The sequence below is a fragment of the Protopterus annectens genome, chromosome 3.part1 (assembly GCF_019279795.1).
Source record: "Protopterus annectens isolate FY-2018-M chromosome 3.part1, PAN1.0, whole genome shotgun sequence".
Lineage (NCBI taxonomy): Eukaryota > Metazoa > Chordata > Ceratodontiformes > Protopteridae > Protopterus > Protopterus annectens.
Window position 1 is genome coordinate 720,336,900 of NC_056732.1, and position 20,153 is coordinate 720,357,052.

The 20,153-nt window shown below is 44.1% G+C and overlaps 1 protein-coding gene across 5 annotated transcripts in view; it reads right to left on the minus strand.

Annotated features, from left to right (window-relative positions):
- Window positions 1-20,153, minus strand: part of CARMIL1 (capping protein regulator and myosin 1 linker 1) — a 4,434,936-nt gene that overhangs the window by 2,555,977 nt on the left and 1,858,806 nt on the right. For all 5 annotated transcript variants that reach the window (XM_044067077.1, XM_044067074.1, XM_044067073.1 and 2 more), the window contains exon 9: window positions 585-660. In XM_044067077.1, the coding sequence (XP_043923012.1) occupies window positions 585-660 (76 nt within the window). The remainder of the gene's footprint in view (window positions 1-584; window positions 661-20,153) is intronic.

The window sequence follows — 20,153 nt, forward strand, 5'->3', positions numbered from 1 at the left end:
AGATGACATAAAAACCTGAGGTTTGGAAATTGCCCTTTCTCAGTAATTCTAAGTAATCATAACTGCTGAAAATGATGTTATCAGTCACAAGCTAAACAGTGCATTTAGTTACACAGAAACCACATTACAACTTTTCACATTTCACTTCTCTGAAATGTGCCAGTTCTATAATGCTACTACACCTACTGCTGCAATTTTCATTTTAGCTAACTCAATTATATTCCCTTTGGTATTATGACTTCATTCCCTGTTATCACCTGTCTCCCAAGATGCACATGTAAATGACTGAAACCTAGCTGCAGCACTATAAATGTTGAAGCAGCATCAGTCATGTTACCTGCCTCTCTTCTGGATCAGTGCATCAATTAATTTATTCTTTACTTGTTGATAAACAAGCTAGGGCCTTTTGTCATATAGGCAAGGCATCTAAGTACATTTCATTTAATTTCTTTTAAATCAGTGGAAGCTATTACTCTACAGTGCTGTATTATTAGAATGAAGTAATTTAAATAAGAATATCAGGTCTAGAGTATGTGCCGTTGGCTACTTTGTAGAATATGTGCATATACTTCAAAATGACTTACCAGTTTAAGATCCTTCGTCGATAGCTTTGTGAACCACTGATTATACTCCAGAGCTGCTACTATGGGTATTAGGTCCCTACACAAAAGGAATGCAAAACAAAAAATCCAATTCAATGGATGCTCTTAGAATACAAAACACTGCATAAACATCCAGCTGTACAAATTCTACGTCAAAAAGACTTCTCATTATAAAAACATATGCACTACAGCCTATCTTTCACTTAACTTTTTTAGTACATTAAGGCTTTTGGGCTCAACTGCAATTAAACAGTCAAAAGGAAAATGCTGACACCAGTATAACATGAATGGTGACAGTGTTACCAATGTATCATTTGCTTTAACACCACACACTATGCATATCTTAACATTCTGTAAACCACTTCAGTAAAATTGCTATGCTTCCTATTAAGCATATTATCTAATGGCATGGTTAAACTCACTTTCTGTAAACCTGACTGATTGAAGTGTAGTCCTGGTGTAAGTTAAGTTTGGCTTTATAAGAAGAAACAAAATGTAAAACTAGTCATATGCATTTAAAGGATATACTTATCTCACTAAGCAGCAATTAACAAAACCTTTACCACTCCAGTAGTTCAAAGAACAACTTTTAAAAAAGTACCACAGAAGAAAATAATTATACTTAAGTGAATCTGTCATTACAATGCAGACAAATGCATCCACCATTAAAGTTCACCAATTAGAGGTGTAATCTAAACAGATAAATCAATAACATTGATGAAGCTACAATAGAAACATAAAATCGAGGTAAAAAAATTAGTAAACCTTACTTGAACAGCAATGTCAAACCAGTGGGTTAAGTCAGGAATTTATTCGGGATTAAAATGTATCAACCTGAATTAATCCTCAGCTACAATTGCTAGGTCTCTATACAGCTTTACCTTTTATTTCTTTTTTTTAAGGATGAGCTTTACTTACACGTAAAGGACACAGAAGGCAGACTTGCATAAAGGAAAGAACATAACAATGCTGTTGTGGAATACTTAGACAATGCAGGTATTCTCTATAAGTGCCAGAGTAAGAAGTTGCAAATAACTTCACATACTACACTTGACCTCCTACATCTAAGATCCATAATAAAGCTGTTACCTTAGTAAATAATTTCACAGACTGCACCTAGCCTCCTACACCTAAGACAAGTAAATAAGTTTATTTTATAGCAACTCCTGGGAATACCAATAACAGTCCATAATGATTTACCAACTCCTTCCAAAAATTTACTATGTAACAATTTATTTTTATTTTGTCTTTTTTATTTAACTTGTATTGTACAAACTGAAAGCTACGCCATCTTAAAATACAAGAATGACGGCATGGGTAGGCTGGATATAACAAACCTTCCCGCCCCTTATAGGGTTAAATTATTAACATATGTATAAACAAAAGCATCGAAGCCTGACAAAATTTCACTGTTGCCTTAACCTCAAGATAGAAAAAAGTAAGTTTTTTTAGCTCTTTGATATTTTTTATGTACTATGACTGCAAACACAGAATTAAAGGTCAGCACGTGTAAAAAAAAAATAAATAAATAATTTGTATTACAAAGTACATAGATTCATAGGTTAATAGATTGTTACTAGCATAATGACCCAGGGGGCCTTTCTAAGCCTAGTCAAGTTATTTACATAGGACATTGAGGACCATGCATTTATAAGGTACCTCACCTCTGTCCATAAGGGACATGGGTACCAGGCCTGATGTCAATTTTCTACTCCCCACTCACTAGGCTAGGCTGCATTTAAACTGGGTAATAGATGAACTTGGCTTCACACAAATGGGAAGCCTGTTCCATAGCAGGGGCAGTCTCTAGGGCACATCTCTCGCTCTCCAACATGTTCTTTATAAGTCACAGATAAAACTCAGGTCCCTAGACCTTGTATTTCTGGTACTGTTTGATTTTCGAATATGTAGATTTGTAAGTGTGGGGTTTGCAGATGCTTTGTAAGCCTGGCATAGATCACCCCTGAGCAATCTATAGGAAACTGAGTAGAGGGAAAGGATTTTAAGGTGCGCTGCTTAAGGCAGGTTTATTACACCTTGTATTCCTTTTGTCAGGAGCCTCTGAGGAAGCTCTAGTTGCTGCATATGCCTGGTAAGGTACATACCCAAGATAGCACTGTACTCTATGACTGGTCTGACAAGGGTGGAATACAGTGGAATAATGACCTCTTTGGGCCTAAATGCCATGCCCTTACTTAAAAGTTGCGCAACATAAAAGTATTTCCTCACCACAGTGGCCATGTGGTGGGTGAAGACTAAGGCTACTGTCTACATACATACACACATCCCTGACCACTGGGTTGACTCACAGGAGTGTATTATCAATATGGTAATTAGCCAGAATGGATGACTTCCCAAAGGGTATAATAATGCATTTCTTCGCACTGAATTTAAGACCACGGCTTTGGCACCATTTGTTATTCAGAGATAGGCCTTATTGAAAACATCACAGTCCTCCACTGCCTGTTTTCAGTAGTTCAGTCGGTTGTTCTAATCTCTAGGTGGAGTTATATTTTTAGACAAGGTTGGAAGCTACTGCAACAGTTGATTTTGGCTTCAGTGGCCAAAGGGACCCCACTGGCTTAGCTGCAAGCTACACTACACTAAATCATTTAAAAATAAAGTATTAGAAATCACTTCCACTTGATTTTTAATGCTGCCGGTAAATTTAAGTAGCTAATAATGTAACAAATGTAAAATAAATCTAGGATTCCTTTATTTTTAATCTTTATGGGCAACAGACTCCTAAAATACATACATGCACTGGCAATAATGCCCTTCTAGCCTGTCAACATACCAAAACAGTTATTGCTATAATTATTTTATTTATTTATTTTTTTATTTTTTATTTATCATTTGTTGACCGGGAAAGTCCGACTAGGTTCCACAGAGCCTGTTTTCAGCGGAGGCCCGGGGAGAAATGCTCCAGATGCATGTCTTTGGAATGTGGGAGGAAACCGGAGTACCCGGAGGAAACCCACGCGAACACAGGGAGAACATGCAAACTCCACACAGAAGGCACCCCAGCCGAGAATCGAACCAGAGAGCCTCTTGCTGTGAGGTGACAATGTTAACCACTGCACCAGTGCCACCCAGTGTTGAGGTCATTCTTAAAAATATTTAAACCAGTGCTTACTTTAATGTAATTTGGTAGTCTATTCCATGCATCAGCTACTCTCTCAGAAAACCAATTAGTACACTTCTCATTCTTATATCACCTTCTACAAAAGCCATCTCATGAATCTCTATCCATACCTACAGATCTTTGATAACCCCAAACATTCACACAGGGAGTTGTCTCTAAATGCCTTATATAAGAATCTCACGTCTATTCTGCCTGTGTAACTTTCCTCTGTTACTGCTTCATGTCAAAATCAAAAGCCCATCAGAACAGTATTGTCAAAACATATAAGGGCTTAGGATTGGATAGATTTTTATAAATAAAGTGCAGGATGAGGTACTGCTGTGCTGCAATGCAATGCAAATTGTGGCCTGCTACAGATCACCCTCCATGACCCAGGACCACCACTTCACCTTTCTGGAGACAATGGAAAACATGAAGGTCCTACCGAACACCCTGATATTGGGCAATTTTAATTACACTACCATTAACCCAGAAAACTACTCGAGTACAAACTCCCACGCCCAGCGCTTCCTGGAATTCATCAACTCAAATGCCCTGGATCAGCTGGTAAACTCCCCTACCAGAGGTGAAAACATATTGGACCTGGTCATCACCAACATCAGCGACAGGTGTTCCACACTGGAGGTCAACCCATCACTGGTTAGATCAGACCATAAAGCTAATCACTCTGGATGTCCACACCCCACCACCACCCCCAACTAAGGAAATCACAGTAAAAAGCTTTTCTAAAGCAAACTTCACCTTACTTAAGACAGAGCCGGTAAGTTTCACAGCCCCCACGCTAAAGGATAATGCTGCCCAAGATGCAGAAACCTTTACAAATGCACTCTATGATTACCTACAAGGATGCATGGATCCTGCCATCCCTAGCAAAACCAAGACTCACTCCTCTGAAAGAAGGAAACCAGTCTGGTGGACCCCTGCCATAAACAGGCTATACAACAGGACGAGGAAAGTAGTTCAGAAAAAAAGCAAATCCCAAGAAGGAAAGACATCCCTGATCAGTATCAGTAAGAAAGTAAGGTCCCTCATAAAATCATCCAATGCTAACTTTGAAAGAAAAACAGCCAAGGATTCAAATGATAACCACAAAGCTTGCTTTAGCTATGTTAAGAATCTAAGTGGCAACTTGCAGATATGCACTGAACTAATGCAAAATAGCTCAAAATATACTGAACCTACTGATATTGCCAACATCCTGGCAGATAGATTCAGTGCAAACTTCACCCCCCCTCTCACCCCCAAAAGGGCCCACAACAATACTGGAAAAGTGTAGTGTTCCAGAAATCACAGACACACAGGTGAAAACAGCCCTTTCAAAAGCCAAAAACACAGCGTCAATGGGGCCAGATGGTGTCCCAGGCTATATCTTGCACAAACTACAGAACAAACTAACTCCCACCTAAACACGCTGTTCATCCTCAGCCTCTCCATGGGCTATGTGCTCATAGAATGGTGCACAGCAATGGTTATTCCACTCCACAAAGGAGGGGCCACAACTGACCCTGGTAACTATCGCCCCATAAGCCTGACTAGCCTGGTCTGCAAGGCTATGGAGCGCATCATCATGGAACTCATTAACAAAGACATTGGGAACCTCCAAAAACTTGACTCGTCCCAGTTCAGCTTTGTTAAGGGCAGATCATGCCTATTAAACCTGGTTGACTTCTTCGAGACAGTCACCAAGGCCATAGACGATGGAAAAGTGGTTCACATAGCCTACCTTAATCTCGTCAAGGCTTTCGACACCATTCCCCACTCGGGTATTACAGAAAAACTCACCAGCCTGAACATAAACCCTTACGTCACGATATGGGTTGCCAACTGGCTTACAGACAGAATTCACACGGTAGGAATAGCGGGCTCCAGGTCTGACTCTAAACCAGTCACAAGTGGTGTTCCGCAAGGCTCGGTCTTGGGACCCCTACTGTTCAGCATATATTTCTCAGAAGTACAGGCAAACACAGGAGGACTATGGCTAACCAAGTTCGCCGATGACTGCAAACTGGGATCCATAATTGACTCTCTGGCTGACACGGACATCCTCCAAAAGGGCCTTAGTGAGACGGTCACCTGGTGTCAAAGTCATGGCCTCAAGCTAAATGCCAAAAAATGCAGTCATCCCGTTTGGGAAAAACAAAACACCCATGAATTACCACATAGGTGGCAGCCCCCTTAATACAGAAGAGGTAAGAGATCTGGGGACGCAGGTAGATGGTAATCCTTCTCCTTTGACAATCATATTGCCAAAGTAGTTAGGAAATCCTTCTATGTGGCCCATCTAATTACTAAAGGGTTCACATCTAGAAATAAAGAGGTTATAGTGCCCCTCTACTCATCACTCATCAGACCCATCATAGAGTGCAATGCCCCATTTGGGATGTACCTCACAAGACCCTTCCAACAGCTGGAAAGACCACAAAAGTACATCACCAAGAGGATTACTGGCCTCAAACGTATGTCCTATGCAGCCCGACTGAAAAAACTCCAGCTGTATTCAGTGGCATATCACTTACTCAGAGGTGATCTCTGCCTGACTTACAAAGCCATGTCCAACTCAGAATTGATGGACATGCTCCACCTAAAGAAATCCAAGTCACTGCGAGCCACGCGCTCTAGTGAGCTAAACCTCACGACAACAATAAGTAGAACATGCTGGAGGGATACATTCCTGTCACAGAAACAAAATTCCAAACTACATTAGGCAGAGCCCCTCACTAACACTCTTCAAGAGAAACCTTGACGAGTGGATGGGTAACAGAAAATACACCCCTGGGATCACTTCATTGGCTCTGCTTGACAGAGGATCAGTTAATTAATCAATGGGGGCGGCGAAAGCAGACACACTCTGGCTAGGCTTATAAATACCCTCAGGCTTATAAATGCCCTCAGGCACATAGCCTAGTACCTACCCATGAACCTATTGCTGAAAGCGACAAACTGAAGAAACAGGGGGGCCAAATGGAGCCAATAGGTTTGGAGGACTGCGGCACTGAAGCCATTTTCTAGTGAAGAGAAAAAAAAATTAAAGTAGTAACGCAAAAGTTTTTTCATCTTTGTAGAGAAACCCGCACCTGCTCAGAGGTAGTGATCAGTCTAACATTCTGCTGTATTAAGGACTGCATTGCAATTCCTCAGACCTTTCTGCAGTACAGTGTAGCCTTTCAGCTTATCAGTGGGAGTGTTAAGAACTAGGTAGCCTATCTACCACAAGAGGAGTGGTTTCTAGCTCTGAAATTGTAGTTTATTGGCTGTTTAGGCAGCTTTTCTACCCCTTTCAACTTTCTGCTTTAAAAATCCATGTTTGCATGGGTTTGTGCTTGTTTAAGCTCCATGGATCCCATTTTGGCATTCTGCAGACTACAAGAGCAACAGAAAGGAGACAGAGAGACTTTAAGTATCTCCATTTTTCTTTTTCTTGGTTATACTGCATTTTGCACTTCATTTAAATTGTTTTTCATTTTACTGCATTTATTTTAACTGTATTTGCTGTATTTGGCTCCACATTCAAGTGTGCTTGCCTGCACTGCATTTAAAAGAGATTTTAATACTGTTTTAAGTGTTTTTCTGCTTAAAAAAAAAAAAAAAAAGTTCTAGCTTGGTTGCCGTTTCCCGCCTTTCCTGTTACTAGAGTAGTCCACATACAGATTCTGCTGTATTCAGGACTGTATTGTAGTTTCTGAGTTCCCCACACCTTTCAGCTCATCAGTGGGAGTGTTGAGTACTAGGTAGCATATCTACCATAAGAGGAGTGGTTTCTAGCTCTGAAATTGTAGCTTACTGGCCATTTGGGCAGCTTTTCTATCGCTTTCAACTTACTGCTTTAAAAAGCTGTGTTTACGTGGGTTTGCACGACGCACAGTGCCGCTATGCTAGGGTAAACTATTACCAGTGTCAGAAAGTCTGTTCTTAAGTTTTCCCTTAGATCTTGCTAGTTCTCTTCTCTTTAGCACTTTAACTAGCTTATTCGGCTAACACTTTCTCAGGCTTCTTGTAGCAATTATTGTAGCACACTTAAGTGCTACCAGCACTAAATGTCCTATAAGGAAACAGCTCCAGTACTTATTAATAATGCCCATCCCTCCTGGCATGTCTAAAGGTCAGTTCCCTGTGATTTCTCCTATTAACCTGGTGAACTTGGGCATTTTGAGGCAGTGTAGCAACTGCCTCATGTACACAGAACACCTGCTCCTCATCATCATCCCCCTTTTTCCCATTTACATGGGGTCGGGGTATCGAATTAACTGTCGCCAACTCTCTCGGTTCAGTGCCACTCTCCCGCCTTCTTCAACACTCATGCCTGACTGTCGCAGATCTTCTTTCACACAATCCATCCACCTCTTTGCTGGACGCCCTCGCTTCCTCTTACCTTCTTCCTGTCTGTCCCAAATCTCCCTCACCAGATTGTCTTCTGCTTTTCTACACATGTGCCCATACCATCGTAATCTGTTCTCTTTGATCTTTTCTGTAATTGGAGCTACTTTGGCTTCTGCTCTTATGTCCTCATTTCTTCGCCTGTCCCGCAGTGTGCATCCTACTACCTTTCTCAGGCACTTCATTAACATCACCTCTAGCTTCTTCAACGGTTCTGCCTTTACTGCCCAGGTTTCTGTACCATACAGTAGTACTGGTCGCACCACTGTCTTGTATACCTTACTTTTCAGCTTCTTTGGCATTCTTCTGTCATAGACTACACCTGATACTCTATGCCAGTGGCTGCAGCCCCTCTGATTCTAGCTTTGACCTCTTCATTCAAACTACCCTTCTCCTCAACCACCCCTCACAGATACTTGAAGCGGTTTACCTGTTCCACTATCTTCCCATCTATCTCTATTCTCAGCTTCTTCTGATTTCCCCAATCTGCTGCCATTACCACTGTCTTATCTGTGCTTAGTTTCATCCCATGTGCCTTCAGATTTGCATTCCATTCGCCTATCCTTTGCTGAAGCTCTAGATCAGAGTCTGCCTGTACTGCCACATCGTCTGCATACAGCAGCTTTGTTGCTCTGACCCCTCCAACCTGTTTGCTGATGTAGTCCATTACCAGTATGAACAGCAGTGGGCTCAGAGCTGAACCCTTGTGTACACCCACTCCCACTGGGAACCCCTCAGTGAGGCCAAACACTGTTCGTACTTGAGTCACTGGGTCCTTGCACATAGCCTGAACTAATTCTACCAATGTTTCTGGGACTTCAAACCACCGCAGTACTGCCCAGATCAGCTTTCTTGGGACCTTGTCATATGCTTTCTCCAAGTCTAGGAAAGCCCAGTTTGACTCTCTCCTCTTCTCTGGTTTCTTCTCAAGTATTTGTCTCAATGCAAACATCGGGTCAATTGTACTGCATCCTGATCTGAATCCGAACTGTTCATCTCCCATCTTACATTCTACTATTCTGCGTATCCGTTTATCAATCACCCTCTCCAGAACTTTCATGCCATGTGGTAGGAGTTTGATTCCTCTGTACTGTCCACAGTTGTGGATGTCCCCTTTGTTCTTGTACACTGGCACGAGTATGCTTATTCTCCAGTCATCTGGGATACGCCTTTCTCTCCACACTGCAATTAGTACCCTCAGGAGCCATTTCTCCCCTAGCTCACCCAGCATCTTTATCATATCTGCTGTGACCTCATCTGAGCCTGCTGCTTTCCCTGACTTCATTTTCCTTAGTGCTGCTCTTACTTCTTCTAAGCTGGGCTCTTCTTCTACTCTCATTGTAGGCTGTTTCTGGGGCAGTACCGCTTCTGTGGGGTTTTCTTCATTCAGAGGCTGCTGGAAATACTCCTTCCATCTGCCTTTGATGTCCTGTGGGCTGGTAAGCAGGTTGTTGCTGGAATCCCTTATGAAGGGTGTCTGACTATCTTCTTTATATTTCTGTCTTTGCCTTGCAACCTGGTATAGTTTCTTTGAGCCCCTTACTGAGTCACTTTCCAGAAGCTGATAGAGTGCCTCTGATGCCCTATTCTTTGCTATTGCAACTTCTTTCTTAGTTTCTTTGTTAGCCAACCAGTAGTCCTTCCTAGCTTGGTCAGTCTTTTCAATCTCCCACTTCTTCCTGCACGCCTTCTTTCTTTTGATTACTTCCTGCACTTCTGCATTCCACCACCAGCTTTCCTTATGTACCTCATTTCCATACCTGGCTCGGCCACATATCTTTTCTGTAGTCCTAACACATGCTGTTTTTAGGCGCTGCCACTCTTCTTCAACTCCACCTATTTCCTCCTCCTTCTTGGGGTGCTAGAGCCCTGAGTAATTCCTTGAACTGCTGTACTTTCTCTCCAGTCAACTTCCAGGTCTTTAGCCTGGTCTCTGTTGACCTTAGAGCCTTCTCTGACCACTGCTTGCAGCTGATTGTGGCAACTACTGGTTTATGCTGTGAACCGACTGTTTCACTGGGGATGACTTTGCAATCATGGATTCTACCCCAGTGCCTTTTCCTTACTAGGAGGAAGTCTACCTGAGTTGCATGTTGGCTACTCTTGTATGTGATCTTGTGACTCTCGCTTTCTGAACCATGTGTTGGCTACTATCAAGCCATTTGCCAGACATAAGTCTAGAATGGCTTCTCCTTCTTTATTCCTATTGCTCCACCCATGTGGACCCAGGCAGTCCCCATATCCTGTTCTGTCTGTCCCGATATGTACATTTCAGTCACCCATTATCAACACCAATTCATGTTGCCCTACCATTACACTGGAGTCTGATTGCCATGAGTCTGTCATTAATTCTGATGATATCCCTCACTGACTTCTGAAGCCTCTGTCTCACCACAATTCCTACACCATTTCTAGCCTGTCCACCACCTGAGTAGTAGAGTCTGGATCCCAAGCCAAGTGGCTTTGCTGCACTGCCCTTCCATCTCGTCTCTTGGATACATAGGATGTCCAGCCTCCTCTGTATCATCATGTCATCCACTTCTAAGCTGCGTCCTGTCAGTGAACCTACATTAAGCGTAGCAATTCTCAGTTCATGTTTGGCAGGTTGGTTGGTTTTATGCCCAGCTTTCACTCAACAGAGCTATCCCAGGTAACCCAGGCTGGGCAACTAGACACCAGCCAGCCAGTAGCCTACTGACCCAGGGCTGCTGGGCTTTTATGGCGGGCACACACTGGCCAATAGGGGCACATATACCCCTCCCACCATTAGCATGGATCCCTGGCGTGGGTCAGAGAGTAGGCCGGGTCCTCAACCCACTTATCACCGGTAACTACCCATGCCCATTTTTTTGGCGACAGTCAACATGACCGAATCACCTAGAGCCATATTTTACACCGTCGAGTGGCTAGCCCTGCCACGGCGCACAGTTTGTGATCAGTGTTCTATCTTGAGGATACTGCGCACCACAATAGATGCCCAAAGCGGTTGGTCTTTTTACAACTCTTCCCCCCATTGGGCACCATGTAGAGTCTGTGCTGCTGCCCACAGCTCCATTCATTGGTGAGTTTGAGATGGAAACACTCAGCATGTTTTTCGGACATGGGAGAAACCCCACGGAGACACAGAGAGAACATGCAAACTCCAAACAGGCATTAGTCGGAGGTCAGGATCGAACCTTGTACCTTGTGCATTGGAGGCGAAGACCTTAACCACTAAGCCATCTGCTCCTCTTACCTCCCAACACTCAGACATGCGAGAGATGCACCTATATAACCAAACTGGAAGCCATGCACTCTCCAGCCAAGACCGGAATACCTGATCAAGGGGAGATGGTCAACACCTGCACCACACCACATAAAACACATAGCCCTCCAGAAAACCCAACATCACAGCTCTCACATAAAAACACAAACCACACACCCACCTTCGCGTAGGCTCTCAATAGAAACCTACCCAGCATAGACCCCCAAGGCAGAAATGCACTCTGCCACCACAACACAGCACAAATCACAAGACACATAGCTCACCTACACAGTGTGCCCCTTAACCTAAGCCTTTAAAGCAAAACAGCTTGCCCAATACACTAATCATAGGTGACTTGATAGTGAGGTACACTGATGTCCCACTCACTAGGCTCAATAAGGAGAAGGTGTCAGCTGTCTGTCGGGTGCCAGGATCCGACACATAACGCACGCACTCAGGTCACTCCACAAGTGTGACTCTGTCATTGTCCATGTCGGTGTGAATGACCTGAGACGTACCTCCCTGGACTACATGAAAAGAGACACGGAGGAGCTCTCGTATTATGTGGCCCAGGCAGGTATGACCCTAGCACTGAGCAGCATCCTACCATCGCCCAGAATATCATCGCAGTACAAGCAGAAAATGACTGACTTTAATACCTGGCTAAGTTTCTGGTGTCATTCTAATGGGATCCAGTATCTGCCTGCTTGGGAAGACATGATTGACAGACCTCAATGCTTTGCCAGAAATAGCCTGCATCTGTCACCCTGGGATTCCGAATACTGGCTAAGGCTCTTGTCACCCCTACAGTGCCTTTTTAGGTGGTGTTTCAAAGACCAAAGTACCACTGTAACAGCTATAAATAAATGCAATCTGAGGGTCATGCTGCTCAATGCTAGGAGTCTAATTCTCAAGATGCACTCGCTCAAAGCACTCCTCAAAATGGAGAACGCTGACAACTGTGCTGTAACAGAGACCTGGTTAAAAGCAGCAGAAAGCACCCCTGCGCTACCAGACTATAACTCTTTCCACACCTTTAGGCCCCAGAACTTGGACTGAAGCTCCAAAGGCAGTGGTGTCTCCGTATTCATAAAGGATATGCACACCTCCAGACTAGTAGCCCAGTATAATGCATCAGAGATACTTCAGGTACAACTAACATTTGGTAAGACAGCAATTCAAGTGGCAGCCTGCTATAGGTCCCCAACCATGTTCCGAGACTCTCAGTCCATGTTCCTAAGCACCCTGGAAAATATTAGGGTCCAACCCATCACCCTTATATTAGGGGACTTCAACTAGCCCTCCATTAACTGGGGAGAACCACTCATGCAACAATACACTTGCCCAACATTTCCTGGAATTCATTAATTCCAATACGCTGGACCAGCTCATTTTTGCACCCACTAGAGGAAGCAACATCCTTGACCTTGTTATTACCAACATGGGTGACTATTGCTCTACAACAATAGTCAATTCCTCCCTGGTTAGATCTGACCACAAACTAATCACCATGGAAATCCACATCACGCCCACACCTCCCGCAAAAGTAACCACCATGAAAAACTTCTCCAAAGCAGACTTTGGGCTCCTAAACACAGAGCTGGCCAACTTCACGGCACACATGCCAATGGAAAATAGATGCACGACTACTGAATCATACACCAATGCATTGTACGAACATGTACATAAATGCATGGAACTAGCCATACCAAACAGAAATAAGATGCTCTTCTCCAAAAAAAGGAAGCCAATCTGGTGGTCCCACGTCATCAAACTCTACAACAGAAGGAAGAAACTGTTGCAGAGAAAGGTGAAGTCCCAAGACTGGAAAGCCCCCCTTATTAGCCTCAACAAAAAGTTGAGATCCCTCATCAAAAAGTACAGTTGTGTACACCTACCATAAATGTAGATGTTCGAGTGTCTTCATTGTTGCAGTCATGACTGCAGGGTTCTCCCCTGCCGGCAGGCAGCCCTCGGTAGGCCAGAATCCCAAAGTCTGGGTCCGGCGTCAGCTGTTCAACCCTGCTCCCTGACGTCAGAGCGCCAGGAGTATAAAGCTGGCAGCTGACGCCATCTTCTCCAGTTTTTCTTGCCCCAGATGTCAGGAGTTCAAAAATGAAAATGGTCCCATAACCTTTGCAAATACACCTCAGAAGAATGGTGAAAAAAGGAACCACACAAAAGTAAAAATAAGAGGGGACAGGAGGGAGGGAAACCCAGACTGCAACAGTGAAGACACTCGAACATCTACATTTATGGTAGGTGTACACAACTGTACTATGTTCATCGTGTTTCACTGTTGCAGTCATGACTGCAGGGTAGAATCCCAAAGCTGAAAGAAAGGGAGGTGGTCATAAAGAAGAAGGGGCGGCTAAAAGGCCCTGCAAGACTGCAGAGGCAAAGCCTGCCCTAGACAGAGTAGAGAGGTAAATTGTAGTGCTTAGAGAAAGTATGCACTGAACTCCAAGTTGCAGCTTCCAAAATGTCCTTGGTAGGAACTCCCGTGAGGAAGGCTGCAGAAGTGGCAGCAGCTCTGGTGGAATGAGTCCGAATGCTCCCTGAGATTTGCTTTCCATGGTGTGAATAACAAAATCTGATTCCATGAGCAATCCATTTAGAAATGGTTTGTTTAGAAATGGCTTTATCTTGGGAACTTGAAGCATAAGAAACAAACAATTGTTCTGATTTTCTGATGTCCTTGGTTCTGTTCAGGTAAAAACGTAGCTGTCTATGTACATCCAAGGAATGTAAGATCCTTTCCCCTTTATTTTGAGGAGTGGGGAAAAAGGTTGGCAAGTGGATAGTTTGAATTAAAGCCACTTTGGAAACCACCTTAGGCATGAAGGTCGGATTAGTTCTCAAAGATACCCTGTCTTGATGAAAAATAATATAAGGTTCCACCGCCATAAGGGCTTGTAACTCTGAAACTCTCCTGGCAGAGGTAAGTGCCAACAGGATAGCTGTCTTCCAAGATAAAAACTTGATGTCAGAAGAAGCGGCAGGCTCAAAAGGAGGCAAGGTTAGTTTTTCCAAAACATAATTGAGATCCCAAGCAGGAATAGGAGGAGATCTAGGAGGTCTTAAGTTCTTAGCTCCTCTGAGGAACTGTCTCATGAGCTGGTGGGAAAAGATGGTAGGGGTCTGTATTATAATGAGCAGAAATAGCAGAGGCATGGATCTTAATGGAAGAGAAAGAGAGACCCTTATGTAAGAGATCTGTCAAGTAAAGTAAAATTAAAGTAATGTTAGGAAGAAGAGGATCAGAATCCTGAGCCTGCATCCAAGAACAAAATCTTTTCCATTTTCCTGCATAAGATTTTCTAGTGCTAGGACATCTGGCTTCTAAAATGACATCCATAACCTGCTTGGGTAGGAAAGAAGAAATCAAAGGTCCTGGATTAACCAGGCCGCCAGGCAGAGAGTTCTGACATGAGAGTGTAGAACCCGACCCTGATGTTGGGACAGAAGGTTCGGAGACTGAGGTAAAATCCAAGGGGGCTCCAGGCATAGGTTTTTTAGAGTTGGATACCAAAACTGCCGAGGCCAATTCGGAGCCAACAAGATTATCATCTTAGGTTTGTCCCGTTTTATCTTCAATAAAACTCGTGGAAGAAGAGGTAGAGGCGGAAAGGCATATCCCGAGAGGTTCCTCCAACTGAATGACAGGGCATCCACTTTCCAAGCTTCTCTGTGAAAAGTTCTGGTGCAAAAATTCTGTAGCTGATGATTTTGATGGGATGCAAAGAGATCTATGTGAGGACATCCCCATACTGCTGTTATCATCCTGAATATTTTGGTGTCCAGCATCCACTCGTGTGGATATGAAAGATTTCTGCTAAAACTGTCTGCCAGTAAGTTTTGTTTCCCTGGTAGAAACTGAGCTTGAAGATCCAGATTGCAAGCTAGAACTGTGTTCCATAAATCCATGGCTAGTCTGCAAAAGGGGTAGGAATGAGATCCCCCTTGCTTGTTTATGTACCACATAACTGTGGTGTTGTCTGTCCGTATTAGTAGTTGTCCTGGTTGTATGAGAGTCGTGAAGGCCAATAGAGCTTTCTGAACGGCTAACATTTCCTTTAAGTTGATATGCAGGTGCATCTGATCCTTTGTCCAAAGGCCCTGCAGACAATTGCCCTGAAAATGGGCTCCCCAAGCATAATCCGAGGTGTCCGTGGTTAGAATCTGAGAGGCAGGAGGTAGACGGAAGGGCTTCCCTTTGTTTAGAGCACATGCCCTGGACCACCAAAGAAATTCCTTTTGAAGGCAAGGAAGGACGGGAATCAGTATGTCCAAACTGTGGCAATGCTGACACCATACACTTTTAGGTACCACTGTATTTTCCTCATGTGTAGTCTTGCATAAGGTACGAGAAGGATGCAGGAGGCCATGTAACCCAAAGCCTGCAGGAATTTCCTTGCAGATAGATGGGTTAGAGTTGCCAAGGCTTTGAAAGTTGATGCCAGCTGTAATTGTTTTTCGGATGTCAGAAATGCCATCTGGGTTGTAGTGTTTAGAAGAGCACCCAGAAAAGTTATCTGTTGTGATGGTGTCAAATTTGACTTTTTTATGTTTACAGAGAATCCCAGGAATTTGAGGAGGTTTTGTACAAAGTCCAGATGCTGGAGTAAGACATCCTTGCTGTCTGCCTGAATTAGACAATCGTCCAGATAAGGGTAAATTTGAATTCCCTTGAGTCTGCAGTAAGCTACTACTGGAGCCAGGCATTTGGTGAAGACCCTGGGTGCAGTAGACAATCCAAAGGGCAGCGCAGAGAATTGAAAGTGCCTTGAACCAGAGGTATTTTCTGCGATCCTGCCTGATGGGAATGTGTAAATATGCCTCCTTTAAATCCAAAGTCACCATCCATGCATCTTTGGACAGCATTGGAAGTAACTGCTGTAGAGTAAGCATCTTGAATTTTGGAATCTCTAGAAAGGTGTTCAAGACCGACAGATCCAGAATGGGTCTCCATGAATTTTGCTTCCTTGGGACTAGAAAGAGCCTTGAGTAAAACCCTTTTCCCATCTCTGAAAGAGGAACCAGTTCGATGGCATTCATAGCCAAAAGAGCTTCCACCTGGTTTAAGGCCTCCGTCCACTGATGTTTTGGAAGGTCTGGCCATCCGCTTGGCCTTGGCAAAGTATGAAAATGGAATTTGTAACCTCTTAAAATCACATCCAAAACCCATTTGTCCTGGGTTATTTGAGTCCAATTTTGATAAAAAAAAGAGAGTTTTCCTCTGAGGGGCTTCCAGGCAAGACGTTCCTGCAGCCCAACAGAGGGAGTCATTGAGTTTGTTTCCTTTGAGACTGTGGCCTGTCCTCTCCTCCCCTAGGGGTAGAAGCAGTCCACTGTCTTGGTCTATAAGCAGCTTGTGTTTGAGGCCTCCCTCTGGAGCATCTATATCTACCCCTTTGAGGCCTGTCTGAAGAGGGAAAGGACCAGTTTTTTGATGGCCAATTCCTGCTAAATCTAGGAGGCTGTACTTGTAAGAAATCTTTAACTGTTTGCATGGATTTCGCCTTATCCTCCATCTTTTTAACCACCTCTTCAGCTTTAGATCCAAACAAAACATTATGCTGAACAGGAGCATCCAATCATTTAGCCTTTACTTGTTCAGGCAAATTTTGTTCCTTTAGCCATGCATGTCTTCTAATGACTGTGCCAGAGGCCGCAGCCCTACAAGAGGCCTCCAAGGCATCAAATCCACAGTGTAAAACATGCTTCCCAACTTGTTCAGTGGCATGCAATAAGTCATGTAATTCCTTATCATCTGCACAGGCAGAAATGGAAGTAAATTTTTGCTTTAAGACAGACAAGAGAAATTGCTGATATTTAAGCATATGAAACTGACAGTTTAAAGCCCTAATGGACAAAGTAGTAGAAGTGTACACCTTTTTGCCCCATCTTTCCAAGGCTCGAGAATCCTTTTCAGTAGGAATGGGATTTTTAGCAGTAGCGGCCTTAACACCCTTAGGGCCCTGAGAAATGGTTTCAGGGTCAGCAGTAGGATTCTTGTATAAAAACTGATGGGAATCAGGAACCCTGTAGTATCTATCAGGCTTAACAGGAGCAGGAGGGAAAGAATCAGGAGTTAAGTTGGCCTCCAAAAAGGCATCATCTACAATATCCAAGGGTCTATGTTGGGGAAGAAGAAAATCCCTCGGTCTTTTCTTGGATTCTGAATACTCCTGTCCCTCCCAGTGGAAATGTTCCCTCATTTCATGCAGAGTTTCCCCAAAAGAAAAATCCTCAGGAGGAGAAGCTGAAGGAATGGATTCTTCCGCATCAGAATCCTCATAAGGAGGGAAAGAATATTCCTGATCAGAAGAAGAACTGAGGAAACAGAAGCTTGATCAGAGGAATCATAATAAACATCCTGCCTTGGCCTTTTGTCTGGAGGGGGATGAGAACCCCTAATCATTGTAAGCAAATCCTCCGCCATCTTGAGTAACTGTTTCTGTGACTTGGGAGCCGGTTCAGAAGAGGCCTGTGTTGAAGTCTTTGATTTAGAAGGAGTCTTTGCCTTTGTCTTTACTTGATGCTGAGTAGGCCTGAAAACCCCTTCGGAAGCCGGTACCTGCACAGCGGCTCCGGACCCATCCGAAGGAGCATTGTCCGAAGGTCCTGCAACAGAGATATTTAAAGGCCTGGTTGGCTCCTCATGAGAGTCCATTTCGGCCGTCGGTTCTGTAATGGCCGACGACAGGGGCTGCAAAAGCGCCTCACTGACGACGGCCGAACCTGAAGCTGGCTCCACATGTGCGCTATCATCAGATTTGGACCTCGGAGGCCTGTCTTTATCCTTGTGACGCTTGTGAACTGCGGTAGATGGAACCGTATCAGACATTTTGTAGTTAAAGCGCCTACCGAAGTAATGAAAAGCAAAATCGTACCTTCGCTTAATTGTACGTTGATTGAATCTAGCACAAAACCGACAACTAGCTACGTCGTGGTCAGGGCCTAAGCAAGGAATACAGTAAGAATGAAAATCCTTATGAGGTATTTGGTTCCCACATGAAATACAATTATTAACTTTTTCTGACATCGGTGTGGAGCAAGAAAAAAGTTTCCCCAACGGGGTACTTAGCTTTGAGTGGAAAAGAAAGTCTTCGGACCGAAGTAAATAGAAATATTCGTCAGGAGTCAACCGACCGGCACTTGCGAACTGCTATCACCGCACGGCAAGAAAGACTAGGAAGATGGCGTCGGCTGCCAGCTTTATACACCTGGCGCTCTGACGTCAGGGAGCAGGGTTGAACAGCCGACGCCGGACCCAGACTTTGGGATTCTGGCCAACCGAGGGCTGCCTGCCGGCAGGGGAGAACCCTACAGTCATGACTGCAACAGTGAAACACGATGAACATCCTCTAAAGCCAGCTATGAAGGCAAAATTGTGGCAGACACTAAAACAACCACAAAGCATTCTATAGTTATATCAAGAATCTCCACAGCAATACCCATATTTGCTCTGAGTTACTGCACATTGGTACCACCTATGCTGAGCCAACAGACATTGCCAATATACTGGCCGACAGATTCTGTGCCAATTTTACCCCTCCCTCCCATAAAGGACCAATAACAATACCGGAAGAATGCCAGGTACCTAGCATTAATGCAGCACAGGTTAAAGATGCTTTGTCCAAGGCCAAGAATACAGCCTCCATGGGACCCGACAGTATCCCTGGTTGTGCTCTAAATGAATTACAAAGTGAGCTGGCACCACACCTGTGTGCCCTGTTCAATCACAGTCTCACCTCTTGCTTTGTCCCTAACAAATGGCGCACTGCCACAGTCATCTCTCTGCATAAAGGAGGGGTGACTACTGACCCTGGGAACTACTGCCCCACTACCTTGATGAGTCTGATATGTAAAGCTATGGATTGCATCATCATGGACCTAATTAATCAGGATATAGGGAATCTCCAAACTCTAGATCCCACACAGGTTGGTTTTGTGAAAGGTAGATCATGCCTGCTCAACCTGGTTGACTTCTTTGAGTCAGTTACCAAGGCTGTGGATAAGGGCAAGGCAGTCCATACAGTATCCCTCCATCTGGCCAAAGCCTTTGATACCATTCCCCATTCAGGTATTACTGACAGCCTCACCAAACTAGGCATCAACCCTTATATCACTTGTTGGGTTGCAAACTGGCTCACAGATAGAACCCACAGTGTGAAAATTGTGGACTCCAAGTCCGATTGCTGACCAGTCACAAGTGGAGTCCCACAGGGATGAGTCCTGGGACACTCCTGTTTTGCATCTACTTCTCAGAAGTCCAGGCCAACATGAAAGAACACTGGCTGACAAAGTTCGCAGATGGCTGCAAGCTGGGAGCCATTAACTTCCCGAGTGATGCAGACATCCTACAGAAAGGCCTCAATGAGACCAATGACTGGTGTCTAAAACATGGTCTTAAGCTTAATGCCAAAAACTGCGTCATCATGCCCTTGGGGAAAAACTCAGTCCTGAAAAATTATCACATCGATGGGAGACCACTGAATGCTGAAAGCATTATAACAGATCTGGGGACACAGTTTGACAGCAACCTCTCCTTCAACCACCACATTGCCATGATGGTCAGGTAGTCCTTCTGTGTGGCACACCTTATTACCAAAGGTTTTGCATCCAGAAAGAGAGGTCATCATCTCACTCTACTCCTCCCTCATTAGACCAGTCATCGAGTATAATGTCCCATTTGGCATGTACCTCACTAGACACCTGCAACAGCTGAAAAGGCCACAAAAGTACCTCACAAAGAGGATCCTGGGCCTTAAACACATGTCCT